Source organism: Microcaecilia unicolor, chromosome 1 (genome assembly GCF_901765095.1).
Source record: "Microcaecilia unicolor chromosome 1, aMicUni1.1, whole genome shotgun sequence".
Lineage (NCBI taxonomy): Eukaryota > Metazoa > Chordata > Amphibia > Gymnophiona > Siphonopidae > Microcaecilia > Microcaecilia unicolor.
The window spans coordinates 557,028,656-557,048,878 of NC_044031.1; the positions used below are offsets into that span (position 1 = coordinate 557,028,656).

General features: G+C 45.4%; 1 protein-coding gene across 36 annotated transcripts in view; it reads left to right on the plus strand.

The window, feature by feature from the left end:
• RIMS2 (regulating synaptic membrane exocytosis 2) overlaps window positions 1-20,223 on the plus strand; it is a 1,685,778-nt gene that overhangs the window by 1,511,948 nt on the left and 153,607 nt on the right. For 14 of the 36 annotated variants that reach the window (XM_030217600.1, XM_030217664.1, XM_030217635.1 and 11 more), the window contains one exon: window positions 4,381-4,493. The exons of the other annotated variants lie outside the window; for them this stretch is intronic. In XM_030217600.1, coding sequence (XP_030073460.1) covers window positions 4,381-4,493 — 113 coding nt within the window. The remainder of the gene's footprint in view (window positions 1-4,380; window positions 4,494-20,223) is intronic. 36 annotated transcript variants of the gene reach the window in all.

Sequence of the window (20,223 nt, forward strand, 5' to 3'; positions counted from 1 at the left end):
GAGCTTAACTACCCATAGTTCAAAAATCTACCATTGTTCCCGGAGTTGTAAAAATGATAACTGTATTGCTTCAGTAATGCTCAGAAACTTATTCAATGATAAACCATTGCAGTTCAGAAAATGTATGTCCTAAAGCAGTGATTCCCAAACCTGATCCTGGAGGTACCCCAGCCAATCAGGTTTTCAGGATATCCGTAATGAATATTCTTGAGAGATATTTGCATATTTCCTTCATTGTATTCAAATCTCTTTCATGAATATTCATTGTGGATATCCTGATTGCCTGGGTGCCTCCAGGACCAGGATTGGGAACCATTGTCCTAAAGTAGTACAATGTGGTACCATAGAGGATGTGGCAGATCATGATGTGGTTCCTGAAGAAGGGTGTTTCCAAAACTGAACTCTGTAGAACCATTCCACGGCTTAGAGAAGACACAACTTTGATCAAGAAAAGCGGTCATTTATTGAAATTGTTGTAGACTATGTAGTGATTGGGGACTTTCGTGGAATTTAGTTTTATTACTACATGTTAATATAATTTATTTAGATACATGACTTTATTATTTGTTGACACAGCACACATGTGTAGGGAGCCAAATGATGGCTTGTGAGTATAAATGATTGGTGCATTCATGAGGCTGTATTCATTATACAGTCACTTCACTGGTGGCAGGCTGCCACGGTGTATAAACTTACGGCTCCCACACTACACTTTACATATTATAGATATTGGATTGTTTTGTAGAAAAACTTTATTGAAACATGTGATGATTACCCTTTTGTAGGGGAATTGTTTTTGATTGAACATGAATCCTGACACCAACACAATTTCATTACAATTGCTCTCTTGGTTTTCAGAGGGAGAGAAGCTTGGGAGACTACGGGACTAGGCACTAACTGAGTTTCTGCATCAGAAAAATTCAGGCTGTATGGTGCAGAGCAGACAGATTCCATAATGAGAAAGAAAGGAACAAACTGAAAAGAGAACTGCCATAGTTGGTTTGGGATTTTACTGCCAACATTTTTGCTGCTTTGCTTGTGTCCTTATACCTTTTGGTCTACCTCCCAATATTGGTGCTGCTTTGCCCCCTCCTGGTATCTTGGGGTCTTCATTCCACTAGTTTTACTGTGTTGCCCTTGGCAGGGGGCTAAGAGCCTTAATGCCCCTTTGATGCCCTTTGACCCTCTTTTGGTGCTTTGAGATCTTCATGCCCCACTTGATACCTTGTAGTGCTGTTGCCTTTGTAAAGTAAAAGTAGAGATTTTGAATGAGGGCAAAGACTTGGTTTTTGCTCAGACTTTTGCATGAAAGATAATGTAATTACCTTACTGAGATCTGTAATTAGGTAAAACTGTTCTGAGTGCATTTATTTTGAGGATTATTTGATTGTAATATTAATTGTTATCTGATTTTATCATTATGGAGCATGTTTATTAAGCCACACTATTAGTTAGTGTAGGTTTTAGCTTGTTGTAGCCAGTAGCATAAAGTCATGCAAATGGCTATTGTGTGCTGGAGAGGAGAAGTAGGGAAGGAAAGATATGCTGGCCAACACTGAGGAGAGGGGAGGGAAGGAAAGAGATGTTGGACACTACTGAGAGGAGGGGAGATAGGGAAGGAGAGTTGATGCTAGAGTATGGAAGAGAAGGGCTGTAAGCCATCTTCTGGTGGTGGATGCACAGATGAAGGTTCACCTAGGATGTCAGAGACCCTTGGGTTGGCTCTAGTAAATGCAGTGGCATAGGAAGGGGGGCGGGAGGGGCGGTCCGCCCCAGGTGCACGCGCTCGGGGGGGGGGAGGTGCCGGCCCCGCTGGTTCCCTGCTCTCTCTGCCCTGGAACAGGTTACTTTCTGTTCCGGGGCAGAGAGAGCAGGGAACCAGCGGGGCCGACGCAGCTCCGAGTGACGTGCACTCGTGGCGGATCGGCCCTCCCGCAGGTAAGAATGCGGTCCGGGGGGGGGGTTGCGCTCCGGGGGGGTGCGCCGCAGAGGGGGGGGGGGGTCGCGCCGTGCTGCACCCGGGGGGGGTGCGCAGCGGTACCCGCCCCGGGTACCATTAGCCTTCGCTATGGCACTGAGTAAATGTTCACACCTAAATCGCAGAACAATTCCCACATGAAACCTATGCATCCTCCCATTTAGACACCATGTGATAAAGTAGTGTGTAGCTGTAATATTAACATTTATGTGTTTACATGCCAGTATCTTGGTCATTTATTTTATTTATTTTTACTTTTATTTATTTATTTATATATTATACAACTCAAAAGAGAGATAATAGAGAAATTGGAAAATCAAAACATAAACGAAATAACAATATTGTCATTGACCAGAAATAAATATTAATCAAACTTTGTCCAGAATAATTAGGCAATTTGGATTCAAGATTAAACAAATAATTATAAAAAGGAAATAAAATTCTAAGTTATTGCTTTCCCATCAGACTTTCTCCAGCCTATCATACAATGTGCTATCTCTAACTTAGACAATAACATTTACCTCTTCTTTAGCTAACAAAAATTCTTCTAACTGCTTGGGATTAAAGAATTGAAATTGCTTAGATTGAAATAATACTTGACATATACAAGGAAACTTAAGTACAAAATTAGCACCCAAAGCCAAAGTTCTTGGGCGTAGAGCCAAAAAGGCCTTACGCCTTTTCTGCATTTCTCTAGAAAGATCAGGAAATATTCTAACTTTTGATCCCAAAAACAGAGAGTCTAAGTGTCTAAAAGAAAGTCTCAGAACAGCATCTTGATCCATCTCCAAAGCAAAGGAAACTACCACAGTAGTTCTCTGAGTATTCACTTCTAGTGAAGATTCCAAAAAAGATGTAAGGTTCATACCTTCTTCTATTTGGGCTTGAAGATTCTCACCAGTGGATTTTTAACAATCTGTAAATACTGTGCCTGAGTTATAGGAGGCAGTGAATCACCCGACATTCCTAAAATTTCAACCAAATACTTATTTACCATGTCTATCGGTGCTATTAGAGGTGACCTGGGAAAATTGGTTAGTCTCAAATTAAGCCTCCTGGACTGATTTTCCAGATATTCCAATCAACAAAAAGTAAAATGTTTCTCCTTAATTGCGATTTGTCCCAAAGTTTCCAGAGTGTGAATTTTTTTTATCTAGAAGTTTCACTTCAGTAGATTTTTGAGCAGTTGCCTGTGCCTGAATAAGGACTGCTTCAGACAAAACCATAATTTCACTAGAATTTTTAGTTATCAATGATTGTAAAGAGGAGTGTAAGTTAAATGTCAAATCCCAAAGTGACTCCATTGTCACTACGGCTGTTTTTTTTCAAAGCCCCCAAAGAAAATACAGGAGGGGGAATATTAAGAGTCTGGTTCAAAGTACTCACTATCTGATGAGGCAAAACTTGTGCTGCAATATGAGTTTTCCACCAGATTGGTCTTCACAATTTCCCTCAGTGCGGGCAGGTTCCCTCCCTGCTCACTTGGCGTCCCAGCACTCGTGGTCCCAGCGGCAGGACTTGCATCCGCAGCATTCCTTCCTAGTTGTGGGGGAACCGCACACAAAACGGGGCTCAAAGAAACTCCGTCGACACTGCCAGCCAGCACAGAAACGTCGGCCCCGATAGCAGGGGAGGAAGCCTGCAGGGGTCCAGACGTCAGCCCAAACCTTTCTAAAGTCATCTGTTGTGGAAGGTGGGGGTCAAGGGAATCTACCGCACCTTTCCTCTCCTTTTCCCTATTATTTGGGGAATTGAGATGCCGTTCCAAATAGCAATTCAGAATATGTCTGAGCACGTCTGAAGCGATAGCACACTACGCCGCCATCTTGGATCCCACAACGCCCTTGGTCATTTATATACATTCCTGGCATGTAAATCTTGGTGTCCTCTTTATAGAATTGCCCCCATAGAGTGAAAATCCACCTGCAAAGTACATGCCATTTAATATTGGCATATACTTATGGAACAGCACTTTGCTGAAATACGGTCATTTGTATGCATGTGTGTTAATGACCAAAATACTGGCATTTAGGTGTGTGGTTAGTGTACTGGCCTGAGAACCTGGGGAACTGTGTTCAAGTCCCACTGCAGCACCTTGTGATTCTGGGCAAGTCGCTTAATCCTCCATTGTCCAAGGTACAAAAAGCAAAAGTACCTGTATATAATATGTAAACCACTTTGATTGTAACCACAGAAAGGCAGTGTATCAAATCCTATCCCCCTATACAGATTGCGGCTCTGAATGTGCTTATGCCAGCTCTAAATATGGCACAATATTTTTATCTACATAGGTTTAAGCAGCTGCCTATTTCAATATATGTTAATATCATTTCTGTAGAATAATGTTAGTAAAATGATAAATGATAGAGAACAAATTGATTATGTATTTTCTGTTTCAACAGGTAATATGGATACAGAAGAAAGAAGTCGCCAAATGAAAATGAAAATGAACATGAACAAGTACAGACAAGTAGCAGGATCGGATTCCAGGCTAGAGCAAGACTATCACTCAAAGGCAAGGACTGTTAGTAAAACAAAGAATGTCAGTACATATAAAAGATTTTACGTAACCTTAACCCAATTATTTCTGATTATAATGACATTGAACATTTATGGGTCAATATTTAGCCACCATGGTCAGCATTTTTTTAAATGCCAGGTTTGGTGGTCAAAAACATCTAGATATTCAGCACCATGATCCAGATAATGGCCAGCACTGAATATCCAGATAAGTTGATAAGAATTTAAAACTATCCAGATAGTGGCAATATTCAGTCTCATATACATAGAAACAGAGAAAAATGAAGGCAGATAAAGACCATATGGCCTATCCAGTGTAACCTCTGGTTGTATATTGGGTTAAGCAAGTGCCTAAAGTAAGCCAAGTGGAGTATGACAGGGGCACACGATCACACTTATTGGTTGAGAGACAGGGCCAGGATTGGTTTACACCAGGAGGCTGAATAAGCAAATCAGATTTTTCACAGTTGTCCTCAAGAAATAACTCAGCCAACCCCAAAGTCCTTTATATGAACCAGAACTGTAATGAAAACTTGCTTCAATTGATATGTTAATAGTGGCACAGTATGGACTCGATTCTACTGTATAAATACTACTAAAAAATTGGTGTAGAAAAAAATAAGCACTAACCCCCAGATTCTATATAGTGCGACTTCAGTGGCGTGCACAAATCCAGTCGTATTCTGGATTTATGCATGCAACTTAATTAGTTAACAAGCTAATCAGCAATGATTAACTTAATTAGTTAACAAGCTAATCAGAACTGATAATTGCCACTCTATAAGTGTCAATTAGTGCTGAATAGCTTGTTAACTAATTATTTCCACTAGAATTTACGTGAACTGTCTAAACGTATTCTATAACATGATTCGTGTACATTCTAAGATGCATAGTTGAAAAGGGGGCGTGGAATGGGCAGGTTGTGGGCATTGCTAAAATCTGTACACGTGGTTATAGAATATACCTGGTCCATGTGTAATTTAGGTGTCAGCATTTGCATCAAGGTTTACTTGGTGTAACTGCCTACGACTAAATTTAGTCATGCAGATGGGCACTCAGCACATTCTATAAACCGAGTGGAAATTTAGGCTTATTGTATAATGCAGTGGTTCCCAAACTTTTTCGGTTCACGGCACAATTAGTGTTTGAGCACTTTTTCACGGCACCCCCCACCCCCAGCCACACAGGTCTCCACCCCCTCACCCAGATACACGTGTCCAATACTTCTCCCCTCCTCCAACCCGTGCGCCCTTGTAATCCATATAATCCATGTTTTACCTTGTTCCTGGGGAAAGGAGGATGAAGAAGAATCCGGAGCTGAGCACAGGAATGAGGCAACATAATGTCCTGCAGCCCCGGCCTCCCTCCCTGATACCCTCATGATCAAAAGCAAATGCCGGCGCTAGAGGCTGTTAGCGCCATACTAGCATCGGCATTTACTAACCCCGCATGATCAGAGCCCTCGAGCGCGTGAAACAACGCGCTCGAGGGCTCTTATTGCAAGTAGCATGCAAATGCACGCTAAACGGGGCTTAACGCATTCATCCCCAATGATCAGTGACCAGCGCGTCAAAGATTGGGTCACTGGCCGCGACAAACCCTATGCCAGCTCTGAGCTGGCATTACGGTTTGCAGATCATTGGGGAGAAATGGTGAGCCCTGTCCAGCATGCATTTGCATGCTGGCAGGCCCCCATTCCCCCCAACGATGCAAACCACCCCTCCCCAGCGACAGGGGACTGGAGGTCCAGCGGACTGGAGGTCCAGCAGACCTCCGGTCCCTCCTGACGATCCCACCCCCCCAGGTTCAGGGAGGGCTGGAGATCCGGTGGGTCTCCAGCCCCCCCCCAAACCCCCCGAAAATGGTCCCTGGTGGTCCAGTGGCTGCTGCTGCCCCCCAACCCAACCCCCAGCATTGGCAAGGGTCCGCTCTGCCATCCGATCCGACGCCCACCCTCCCTCTCTGCCTGCCCGGTGCCTGCCCCCCCTACCTGCAAAATGGCGGCGCCCAGCCCTGTCCAGCGCATCCCAGGATGCACTGGGCAGGGCTGGGTGCCGCCATTTTGCGGCATCGAAGGAAGAGGAGGGAGGCAGGCTGGCTGCGTCCCTCCTCCAACCAAGGTAGGGGGGCGGGCGGGCAAGCAGAGAGGGAGGGTGGGCGTCAGATCGGATGGCAGAGGGGACCGTTGCCAATGTTGGGGGTGGGGTGGGGTTGGGGGGGACGGCCACTTGACCAACAGGGACCATTTTCGGGGGGGGGGGGGGGTTGGGGCTGGAGACCTACCGGATCGCCAGCCCTCCCTGAACCTGAGGGGTGGGATCGTCGGGGGAACCGGAGGTCCACTGGACCTCCAGCACCCGTTTTGCCTTGCTCGGGGCAGGGGTAGTCAGGGCCTGGTGGTCCCATGGACCTCCAGCCCCTGTGTTTGACAGGTTTGGGCTTTTGACAGCCCAGACCTGTCAAACAAGTGCAGGAGGATTGTGCTGAGCGCATGCTCGGCACAATTCTTCCGCAGTTCTACCCCATGATCAGAGATAATTGTGCTGCTTAAATTTGCATGCATTATCTCTGATCATCCGTGTGGTAAAGCCCTGCGCTGTTCCAGCGCTATTTTTAGAGCTGAGAGAGCTGTGAGAGCTGAATAGTGAGCAGGCAGAGTCTCGGGGTGGGAGCAGGCCTCCAAACTTCCAGGCCGCCAGCATCAGCAGTGATGTGTAAGCACTATCTTCAGCCTTCCCTGGAAGCCTTCTTTGTACAGCCACTTCCTGTTGCACTGTAGGCGGGATGCTGTACAAAGAAGGCTTCAGGGGCAGACCGAAGGCGAACAAGTGAGCGGGCGGGGGAGGGGGGTGGAGAGAGGAAGATGAATGCTACTGCACCAATCATTGTTCTGGAGCTCGGGGTGTGAATTCTCATCTGCCCCGCGGCACCCCTGTGAGTTTGGGAAACACTGGTATAAAGTAAACTTAAATATGGGTGTGCTTTATAGAATATGCTTAGGCATATTTCTTTTCAGCACTGATTTATTCAGACGTAATATATAGAATCTAGTCCTAAGTGTTATTTTATATATGGTGTTCTGAGTTGGGCTCAGTTTATAGAATAGCACTTAGTGCCGGGATCCGCGCCAAAAAATGAGGTGTAAATCAGGCACAGATCGGCATCGGATGTATTCTATAACAGTGCATGCAGATTCTTGGAACACCCATGACTTGCCCATGGCCTTGTCCACTTTTCAGATGTTACATGTTCATCTTTATAGAATAGTGCCCAGTAAATTCTAATTGTTGCCAATTAGTGCCAGTAATTGGTAGCACCCAATTATCGTCACTAATTGATTCGTTACCCAATTAAATTGCGCATGGACATTGGGTGCGTTCCCAAATTTCCGAGTGCAATTTTAAGCGCCATTTAAGAATTTGGGGGTATATAACCAGTGGTCAACTGTTTACAGAGTATCTCTTTCATTTCTCTAATAGCAACTTAAATGTTTAATTCAAATCTCCTACCACTGGATGCAAGGGGTCAGTTCAATTCACCAAGTACTCCTTTAAACGTATCGCTGCTATTTGCACACACATCACACTTACTGATTACAGATAGCTGAGTAGAGACAGTGTGGCTCTGCTGGAAGATGTTCTCTCTTCTTAAAAGATCCTGTTGTTTACATGGAGCTTATTGGAAATCCTGCTGATAAATAAATAGCTTTTCCTTCTGCTCTAGATGGTATCTGTACCATGGGAGTTATATAAACTCAGGAAACTTCTCCTCTTCTGTGATTCAAGGGTTGTAGAAGTTCCCCAATTCCTCAACAATATACAAGCCAGCAACTTTTTAGGTTCTGATGCTTGCCCTCTGTCAATTTCTTCAATGCCTTCTTTGTACTAACCAGTGATGGTATATCAAGACCAGTATACTTTTTCTGAGTTTTACATTTGTCACAGGCTTGGCTAGAAGGTCTCCCTATAAACTATGGGTCAGAGATGGGATAGGTGACCTAAGACACTGTTGATGGACAAGAGGTCTATTTTATAATCATAGGAAGGTCTCTTCTGCCACCAGGGCCATCCTACTAATTTTAATTGGCATTCCCCATATTATACTAATTCACAAAAGCTTCTACCCTTTTCTACAAGTTTCTACCGTCTTCTGGAAAGGTCTGGTGATTTCCTGGCAGGTGTCAGGAAGCACAGAGTTCACACATAAGTCACTGTTTGCTGGAGATAGAGGCTGCCTGACTGCTGGTGATGTCAGACAGACAGATTTCTACTAGGAAAACACTGATTCTCTAATAAAATTGGTTATCAATAGAAATCAAACAAAATAAAACATGGAAAAGAAAATAAGATGATACCTTTTTTATTGGACATAACTTAATACATTTCTTGATTAGCTTTCGAAGGTTGCCCTTCTTCGTCAGATCGGAAATAAGCAAATGTGGTAGCAGGTAGTATATATAAGAGAAACATCAAAGCATCACTTTGACAGTCTGACAGAGTGGGAGGGTGGGGGTATAAGTTGGAAGAGTTTATGTGTGTCCTTGTAACCTGGACCGATTTTAGTTTTGTAATATGTTCTTTTGGTCTGTCTGATAGTGTATTTGTATTTTCTTTGTAGTTGCTTCCAAGCTTTGAGTGTCGAGTCATCTTTTTTCTTATTCCATGCACGTTCATGTCTTCTGACTCGTGTCTTTAGTTCATCAGTAAACCATGGTATTGATTTTTTTCTGTGTGAGGTTCTGGTTTGAAGTGGTGCTATGTTGTCTAGTATGATTCTGCATCTGTTCTCCCAATCATGGAGAAATTGGATTGAGTCTGTTGGTGTTGTCCATTCATTGTCGTAGAATTGTTGCCAGAATAATAGTGGGTCAGTTCTGCCTCTCGTGGTGTAAGTTGTTTGTTCTTGTTTATGTTGTGAGTCTTTTGTTCGCCAGTGGAGAGAGAGGTTCGCTTTGTAGTGGTCAGACCATGGTATGCTTGTCCATTTTGTGTCTTTTATTGTGATACTTGGTGAGAATTTGTATGTGATTAAGTCTATTGTGTGTCCTTTATTGTGGGTGGGGTTTGTGTTTGGCCATTGGAGTTCCCATAGTTGAAGGAATTCTTTGCATTCACTTACGTTTGTTAGGTTATCATCTTCAAGGTGGAGGTTGATGTCGCCTACAATGAGGAGGTTTTGGGAAGAGACACAAGTGTTCGATATAAAATCTGTGAAGTGTGTTTGGCAATCTTGCCAGTTGCCTGGTGGTCTGTAGAACAGGATAAGGTTTAGGTGGTCTTGTAAGGTTGGGTGGTTGATTCTGACTGAGGCAATTTCAATAGTTCTGCAAGTTCATTTTTCAATTCTATCAGTACTCTGGGGTGAATACCATCTGGTCCAGGTGATTTGCTACTCTTCAGTTTGTCAAATTGTGCCATTACATCTTCCAGGTTTACAGAGATTTCATTCAGTTTCTCTGACTCATCATCCCATTTCTAGCACTGGTATCTCTCCCAAATCTTCGTTAAATACCAAAGCAAAGAATTCATTTCATCTCTGTGCTATGAGTTTGTCTTCCCTGAGTGCTCCTTTTACCCCTCAGTCATCTAGCAGTTCAGCTGATTCTTTCGCTGGCTCGCTGGCTTCTTGCTTCTAATATACCTAAAAAAGTTTTTACTATGTGTTTTTGTCTCCAACGCAATCTTCTTTTCAAAGTCTCTCTTTGCCTTCCTTATCAGCGTTTTGCATTTGACTTGTCATTCCTTATACTGTTTCCTATTATTTTCAGTTATATTCTTCTTCCATTTTCTGAAGGATTTTCTTTTAGCTCTAATAACTTCCTTCACCTCACTTTTTAACCATGCCAGCTGTCATTTGGCCTTCCTTCCTCCTTTTTTAATACATGGAATATAACTGGCCTGGGCTTCCAGGATGGTATTTTTGAACAGCATCCATGCCTGATGTAAAGTTTTGACCTTCACAGATGCTCCTCTTTGTTTTTCAATGTTCTTCTCATTTTTATCATACTCTTCTCTTTGAAAGTTAAATGCTAACGTATTAGATTTCCTGCATGTACTTACTCCAAAGCCCATACCAAATCTGATCATATTATGATCACTGTTATCAAGCGGCCCCAGCACCATTACCTCCTGCACCAGATCATTCACTCCACTAAGGACTAGGTCTAGGATTTTTCCTTCTCTTGTTAGCTCCTATAACAGCTGCTCCAGAAAGCACTCCTTGATTTCGTCAAGGAATTCTACCTCCCTTCCATGCCCTGATGTTACATTTGTTTACCCAGTCAATATTGGGGTAATTGAAATCGCCCAATATTATTGTGTTGCCCAGTTTGTTAGCTTCCCTAATTTCTACATCCTTCTGTTCATCCTGGACAGGTGGGTGAGATAGTACTTTCCTATCACTATCCTTTTCCCCTTTACACATGGATTTCAATCCATAAGGATTCCAAGATGTGTTTTGCTTCCTGCCACTATCCTTTTCCCCTTTACACATGGATTTCAATCCAAAAGGATTCCAAGATGTGTTTTGCTTCCTGCAGAATTTTCAATCTGTTTGATTCAAGGCCTTCTTTAACAAACAACACTACTTCTCCACCAATTCAATCCACCATAACACTACGATATAATTTGTATCCTTCCTCTACATCCTCCCTTCTCCAGGCCTATGGGACCAGTCCCAATTCTAGAGAAGCATTGATGAAGTCATATAGTAGAACCACCAGAACTTTCCTAAATACCTGCAGATGTATGCCATCCGGTCTTATTGCTTTGTCCACCTTTAGTTTTGCTAGCTCCTCACAAACACAGTCCTCTTAAAATCGTTCAGGGTCTACCACACTTCCTTTCCTGTTTGTGTTCAGATGGCTTATCTAGATGATGTAGGACAACCTCTAGGCGTCCAAAGTTATCTGGGTAACTTATCTGGATAGCAGACTTAATATTGCCACTATCCAGATAAGTTCTGGGTTCGTCTTGGCTTTGCTCACACTCTACCATTATCCACATAGTGCAGAGGCACTCTGTATGGATACTTAGACCCATTAGCATTTAATTTTAAGTTACAGAATAAGAATCAAGCTGGTACTTTTATTCTGTTACTATGCCAAGATGGTTTGTTAATGGTTTTAAATCAGGTGTCTTCTTTCAGTTTTTCTTGCTCCAGAATAATTTGATTTAGATTTAGATCTGGTGTAAGAGAATGAGAGGCTCATCCAGTGCTTTTTATTTATCTAATGGAAGAGTCTGTCAAAAATGACATAGTAAAATTCTATGCAAACCTACATCCTCGGTCATCTAATTTTTCCCCCATCTTTCTCCATCAACAAGCCCCTATACTCACCCTCGCTCCCACATCTATTAGAGACATAGAAACATGACGGCAGATAAAGGCCATATGACCCATCCAGTCTGCCCATCCTCTGTAACCCCTAATTCTTCCTGTTCCTAAGCGATCCCACATGCTTATCCCATGCCTTTTTAAATTCTGGAACAGTCCTTGACTCCACATCCTCCACCGAGAGGCCTTTCTGTGAAATAGTACTTCCTAGATTACTCCTAAGCCTATTCCCTCTTACCTTTGTCATATGCCCCCTCATTCCAGAGCTCTCCTTCATTTGAAAAAGGCTCTCTTCCTACATAAATGCCCTTGAGATATTTAAACGTCTCTATCATGTCTCCTCTCTCCCTCCTCTCTTCCAGCGTATAAATGTTGAGGTTCATTAAGCCTGTCCCTATAATTTTTGTGTTCTTACTAATTTCATAGCGCCCTCTGGACCGACTCCATCCTGTTTATATCCTTCCATAGGTGCAGTCTCCAGAACTGCACGCAGTACTCCAAATGGAGCCTCACTAGAGACTTATACAATGGCACTCTCACCTCCTTTTTCCTGCTGGTCGTGCCTCTCTTTAAGCACCCATGCATCCTTCTGGCTTTGACCGTCGCTTTTTTCTACCTGTTTGGAAGCTTTAAGGTCATCAGACACAATCACCCCCAAGTCCCACTCTTCCTTCGCACCACTGAAGCACTTCACCCCTTATACTATACTATTCCTTTGGATTCTTGCGACCCAAGTGCATGACCCTGCATTTTTTGGGATTAAACCTTAGTTGCCAAATATCAGTCCATTCCTCTAGCTTCACTAGGTCCTTCCTCATGTCATTCACACCCTCCAGGGTGTCCACCGTGTTGCAGAGTTTAGTATCATCCGCAAAGAGACAAACCTTACCAGATAGCCCTTCCGCAATATCGCTCACAAATATGTTAAAAAGAGCCGGCCCTAGGACTGATCCCTGCGCTACTCCACTGACAACATCCTTTTCTTCAGAGCAAGCTCCATTTACCACTACCCTCTGTCTCCTACCATTCAACCAATTTTTAACCAATCCGTTACTCTAGGTCCCATACCGAGGGTACTTAATTATTTATCAGTCGCCTGTGCGGAACCGTGTCAAAGACTTTGCTGAAATCCATATACCACATCAAGCCCCCCTCCCACATCCACCTGTGTGGTCATCCAGTCGAAGAAGGACAGTCATATTCGTCTGACATGACCTGCCACTAGTGAAGCCATGCTGCCTCGGGTCCAGCATTCCATTTAGTTCAAGAAATCTCACAATCCTCCTCTTTAGAAGTGTTTCCATTAGCTTACTCACCACCGAGGTCAGACTGACAGGTCTGTAATTCCCAACCTCCTCCTTACTTCCACTCTTGTGCAAAGGAACCACATCTGCCCCCAATGGTTTCTACCCTCAATGTACACCTCCAACTCAGTCCTCACCTTATTCCATCCCCTCTGTCCACTAGCCTCCTGCAGGACCCCAACTCCTAAGACTTCTCTGCCTGAGGTTTTGTAGGTAGTGAGGGAGAGGTTCAAGTATAATGGTAGGATGTTCATAGACCACGCTTTGGTTAGATTTCAATTCATTTACTTGCCTTTTGCAAATCAGTGCTCAAGGTGACTTGTAATTCAGATACTATATTATACAAGAGACCTTACACTCTTAAGTTGTAGTTGAGGCAAATGGAGGGTAACATGGCATGCCCATGATCAAAACGAGTGTCAGTGGGGGAATGAAGATTTGAACCCTAGCTTCCTTGGTTCTCAGCCTGCTACTATTTCCCTCTCGTTTACTCTACTCTTTCATGTTCTCTGTCTCCCTTTATCCCTACTGTCAACACCCCATTCCCTGTTCCCCTTTCTTCCGCTCTCCTCTCTGTCCTCACTTCTCCCACTCTCCTTCCCTATTCCCCTCATTCCCTGACCCAATTTTCACCTTTCTCCCTTCTCCCTCTTTTCCATCCTCCCTATCCTTTCCCAATTTCTTTTTTTTCCCACCTTCTCTCTATCCTGTGCATCCTTCTCGGTCACTAGCAGCTCCTCCTCTTCTTTGGATGGCGGGCTTGGGTTCCCCAATAGCCATGCCCTTGATTTCCAACAGAACCACTCAAAATCTTCAGCTGACATGGCCTGGTTTCCCTGCTTGTTATATCATTGAGATCAACTGCCAGGGACAGCAAATAAGAACTCGCATGGCAGGGAACCCTGTGAAAGGATTGGTATCAGTGACACTGGTTGTCAAGCTATAGGAGATGAGCAGGCTCATTTTCAAAGCACTTAGCTTCCCAAAGTTCCATAGAAACCTATGGAACTTAGCCTCCCAAAGTGCTTTGAAAATATGCCTCGAGGTCTACACACTGTTTTGCATCTAGTGTGCTCTTGCCATTTTTCTATTCTTTTTTTTTTTTCTCCTGCTGAATTCCATTCGATGCATACTCCTTTTCAGTTTTCACACAGTGTTTCAATTGTGTATGTGTAGACCTACAACCAGCACAAACAAGACAAGTATAAACAGCAGAAATTGTCTTTTCTACATATAGGGCTCTCTATGCTTCATTCAAATTTAGACATAAAGACTTCTTCAAACTGTAACAAAGCAACAAAAGCTGAGTAGTAAGGAAAAGTATGAATTGGAAGTTGCTGATGGCCTAACTGTTATTGGGGTAAATATTTAAATGCCTGGTTGTTAACTCCATGAATAAAAAAGGGATAGAATGGCTGAATCAGCCCACATGGATTCTCAGATGGTTAAAAGTGTGCACATTGCTTCACAACATATATACTTTTCTCCAAGGACAAGCAGGCTGCTTGTTCTCACATGTGGGTCGACGTCCTGCGTCGGCCCTGGAACCAGCAAATTTTTTGCAAGCAAAAATAAAAAGGGTTTTGCCAGAGTCTTCTAGCGTGCACGGACGACTTCCCGCCCGTCACGCAAGCGTGTCCCTTCAGTTTTCTTTTCTCCACGTTGAGGTGCGGTAGCTTTTCATCTGTGCTCCTCTTCAGGCCCAGGAAAGCGTCTTTGTGAACTTTTTCACTTATATTTTCTTTATTTTTTTCCTTTTAGATTTTTTTTTTCCCTTTTCAAGTTTTCTTTGATTTTTCGACGCGGCCGGCCTTTAGGCCACACAATTAGGTTCTCCCCTTTTCTTTTTTGTCTTTTTTCTTTTTTCTAAACACAATCGTGTCTTTTGATTTTGCCAAAGCCATTTTTCGTTCCATGTTATCAAAGACACCCAGCGACTTCAAACATTGTACTCGGTACAACCGGACCATCTCAGGTACCAATACTCATGCGTAGTGTATCCAGTGCCTTGGGCCCGACCACAGCCTAGCTGCTTGTAGTCTGTGTCTTCGTATGAAGAAGCGGACTCAAGCGTCTCGAGAAGCCCAAAGGGAAAAGCTTTTTGGGGCTCGGTCCATGACATCGTCATCGGTAGCGAGGTCTGTGGCGTCAGCATCAACATTGAGGGAAGCATTGACGTCGGGAGCAGAAGTGATGGCTGCTGAGAGACCAGCTCACGCTGGGAGCAGTGAGGCATCGAGTGAGTCTCCACCTGCCTCGAGGTCTCCTGTTATGCAGGCCCCCCGGGACCGACCTTTGTCGGACCCGGCCCCAAGGAGACGTGAGGATTCCACGTCCTCATTGGTACTGAGGAGTCTCGAAGATGGGCGTCAAGCAAAGGCAAAGAAGCACCGTCATTGTTCTCCTTTGACACATGGTGCCGGGAGCTCCAGGGTGTCGAAGGACTCGGCACCCAAGAAGCGTTGGCGCCAAGAAGACTGCTCCCTCTCTATACAAGAGGTGCCGTTGCATCAGTCTCCTGGCAGCCCGGTACCTGCTCCCGAGCCTCAACAGATTCTGGCACCAATTGTTCCACCGACCCCGCAGCCTTCTCAAATGGCGGCTCTCGATGAGCTTATTAGGGCCCTGCTTCCAGAACTTCTGGAAGGATTGCTGCCGCCAGTCTGCTTCGGGTCGGGGGGTGCTTGTGCCTTCCTTACCGTCTGCTGCAGCGGCATCTGGCCCTTCCCTGCAGTGAAGTCCACGGCCCTCGGTGCTCCTGCGGCATCGGCGTCAGCTGCCACCCAGGTCGACTCTCCGGCTCAGTGGAAGAAGCTTCGCCGCAGTCCAGGCAGGCATTGGCATCTTGACACTGCCATTTAGGACGTTGTTTCCTCGGCGTCGATGCAGGCTCAGTCTCGGAGTGCACTGAAGGAGGTTTTATCCGACACTGAAGAGGAGCATTCATGGGAGTCAGAGGAAGATCCTAGGTACTTTTCTTCTGATGAGTCCTATGGGATTCCCTCTGAACCTTCCCTCCCACCTGAAAGGAGACTGTCTCCACAGGAGAGTCTGTCCTTTACCTCTTTTGTTCGGAAAATGGCTACGGCTATTCCCTTCTCTATGGAGGTTGAGGATGAGCCCGGGCTGAGATTGCTCGAAGTCTTGGACTATCCTTCTCCACCTAGAGAGGCTGTAAAATCTGCTCCGGTAGCAATTTCAAGTAAGTTACTGGGGGAACGTCCTTGTGCGGAACTGGTCATTCCTCTGTATGGCCCCGTGATCCCAAAGACAGCTGATTCCCAGTATCGGATCCACGGTGAACCTGGATTGATGAAGTCTCAGTTACCCAACAATTCCATGGTGGTGGACTCCGAACTCAAAAGAGCCAACAGTACTAGAGGACTATGCCTCGGCGTCCCAGGCAGAGAAGCTAGGACCTGGATTCTTTTGGGAGGGAGATGTATCAGGCCATTATGCTCACCGCCGAATCCAATCTTACCAGCTCTTCATGTGTGTCCACTTGCGGAACTTGGTGAGGCAACTGTCCAGTTTGGTTGATGCCCTCCCTCCAGAGCTGGCCGAGCCTTTTCACCAGGTGATCAGGCAGCAGAAGGCGTGGTCAAAAATTCCTGGCCAGGGGCCCGTCGACACTTTTGATGTAGCATCCAGAATCTCTGCCCAGGTATAGTGATGCGTTAGACTCTCATGGCTGCGTGTCTCTGACCTGAACCATTTGATCCAGCAGCGAATGGCGGTGTTCCTTGCCAGGGGGGCTAACCTTTTTGGTGAGAAAGTGGAGGATCTTGTTGATCAGATCAAGAAGCACAATGGGCTATGGATTCTCTCTCCCACCAGGCGTCTTCTGCTACAACCTCCTCAACTAGGAGGTTTTTTTGGAGGGAAGAGGAGTGCTCCCTATAACTATGCTAGGCATAGGTACAATCCGGCTTCTCGGCAGCCTGCTCAGTCCCAGCGCGCTCATTTTGTCAACATTATGTGCCTAGGGCCCCTGCGGTTCCCCAGCAAAAGCAAGGGATGGGCTTTTGACTGGCTCCAGTTACGCATTGCCACAGTAAAAGTGTCCGTTCCAGACGGCTTGCCGGTTGGGAGAAGGTTAATGTTTTTTCACCAAAGGTGGCCTCTCGTAACTCCAACCGGTGGGTTCTTCAAATAGTCCGGTTAGGATACACTCTCAATCTGGAGTCAAAACCTCCAAATTGCCAACTGGGAGCTCATTCTTACAGCTCCCAGCACAAGCAGGTACTTGCAGAGGAACTCTCTGCTCTTCTAAAGGCCCAAGTGGTTCAAACCCGTTCCACCAGGAGAAGAAGGGTTGGGATTCTATTCCAGGTACTTCCTTGTGCAAAAGAAACAGGGGGGATGCGTCCCATCCTAGACCTAAGGGCCTGAACAAATTTCTTAGTCCGAGACAAAGTTCAGGATGGTTTCCCTAGGCACCATTCTTCCTATGATCAGAAACATGACTTGCTATGCTCTCTGGACTTAAAGGATGCTTACAACACATCTTGGTACTTCCAGCTCACAGGAGGTATCTTCACTTCGGCTGGGAACACAACACTTTATTGTGTACTGCCTTTTTGTCTAGGCATCTGCACCCAGGGTGTTTACAAAGTGTCTTGCGGTAGTCGCAGCATCTCTACACAGACTGGGAGTGCATGTGTGGCTGGTAAAGAGCACCTCGGAGGAAGGTGCTCATTTGTCCATACGAATGACCCATTCAGGTGCTGGAGCTACTGGGGTTTGTAGTAAATTACTCCAAGTCCCACCTCAACCAGTCCAAAAATTGGAATTTAATGGAGCTCTCTGCGGGGCACAAAGACAACTCGAGCTTTATCTCCACGAGGTAAGGGCAGACAATCTCCTGTACCCTGGTGTCCATAGTTCGAGCGTCTCAGCAGATCACGGCTCGGCAGATGTTGAGACTTCTGGGGCACATGACCTCCACAGTTTTGTAAATCCCATGGCACGTCTACATATGAGATCAGCTCAATGGACCCTAGTTTCCCAGTGATGTGTCACGCTGCGGGGGATCTAGAGGATATGATCCAACTATCCGCTGATTTTCGGAATTCTCTTCAGTGGTGGATTGATTCGATCCAATTTGATAATGGGACGACCATTCCAAATTCCTCAGCCTCAAAAGTGCTGACAACGGATGCATCCCTCCTGGGTGGGGAATCTCATGTAGATGGGCTTCACACTCAAGGAGCCTGGTCCTCTCAGGAAAAAAGTCTTCAGATCAATCTCCTGGAATTGCGAGTGATCTGGAACGCTCTAAGGCTTTCAGAGATTGGCTGTCCAACCAAATCATCTTGATTCAGACAGACAATCAGGTTGCCATGTATTGCACCAACAGCAGGGGGGGCACTGGATCTCGCCCTCTGTGTCAGGAAGTCGTTCAGATGTGGCTTTGGGCGCGCCATCATGGCATATTTTCTCCAAGCAATTTATCTGGCAGGCGTAAACAACAGTCTCGCCGACAGACTGAGCAGGGTAATGCAACCTCACGAGTTGCCACTCAACATGGGTATAGCCCACAAGATCTTCCTAGCGTGGGGCACCCCCTCGGTGGATCTTTTTGCCACTCAGATCAATCACAAGGTCCCTCAGTTCTGTTGAAGGCTTCAGGGCCACGACAGACTAGCGTCAGATGCCTTTCTCCTTCATTGGGGAACAGGCCTTCTCTATGCATATCCTTTGCTGAAACTCAGGCAAGACCGCGGAACCATGATTTCTGATTGCTCCCTTTTGGCCGTGACAGATTTGGTTCCCTCTTCTTTTGGAGTTGTCCTGCAAAGATCTGTGGAGATTGGAGTGTTTTCCAACCCTCATCACCCAGAACCGAGGGGTCGCTTCTACATCCCAACCTCCAGTCTCTGGCTCTCATGGCCTGGATGTTGAGAGTTTAGAATTCGCCTCCTTGGGTCCTTTCAGAGCATGGTCTCCCAGGTCTTGCTTGCTTCCAGGAAAGATTCCACGGAAGAAGTGTTACTCTTTAAATGGAGGAGGTTTGCCATCTGGTGTGACCAGCATGGCCCTAGATCCTCTTTCTTGTCCTACACAGATCCTGCTTGAATACCTTCTACACTTATCAGAGTCTGTGTCTCAAGACCAACTCGTAAGGGTTCATCTCAGTGCAATTAGGGCTTATCATTGCCATGTAGAGGGTAAGCCTATCTCTGGACTGTCTTTAGTTGTTCGATTCATGAGAGGTTTGCTTTTGTCAAAGCCCCCTGTCAAACCTCTGCCAGTGTCATGGGATCTCAATGTCCATTCTCACCCAGCTGATGAAAGCTCCTTTTGAGCATTTGAATTCCTGCCATCTGAAATACTTGACCTGGAAGGTCATTTTCTTGTGGCTGTTACTTCAGCTCGAAGGGTCAGTGAGCTTCATGCCCTAGTAGTGGATGCACCTTATACTAAGTTTCATCATGTCCTCTGCACGCACCCTAAGTTCCTGCCGAAGGTGGTGTCGGAGTTCCATCTGAACCAGTCAATTGTCTTGTCAACATTTTTTCCCCGTCCTCATGCCCACCCTGGCGAAAGCAGTTTGCACACCTTGGACTGCAAGTGAGCATTGGTCTTTTACATGGAGCAGACGAAGCCCTTCAGACAGTCCGCCCAGTTGTTTTGTTTCTTTCGATCCAACAGGAGGGGAGTCGCCATCAGAAAATGCACAATCTCCATTGGCTAGCAGATTGCATTTCTTTCACTTATGCACAAGTTGGGCTAACTCTGGAGGGCCATGTCACAGCTCACAATGTTAGAGCCATGACTGCGTCAGTGGCTCACTTAAAGTCAGCCTCCATTGACGAGATTGTAAGGCTGCAACGTGGGTCATCAGTCCACACATTCACATCTCACTACTGCCTTCAGCAGGATACCCGCGCGACAGTCGGTTTTGGGCAGTCAGTGCTGCAGAATCTGTTTGGGGTTTAGAATCCAACTCCTCCCCCTAGGCCCTTTTTTGTTCTTTTTCCAGGCTGCACTATCAGTTTAGCTGTTATAGTTTCAGGTCAATCTATGTTATGTCCTTGCCGTTGTGAGGCCTAATTGACCAATGTCATTGTTTGAGTGAGCCTG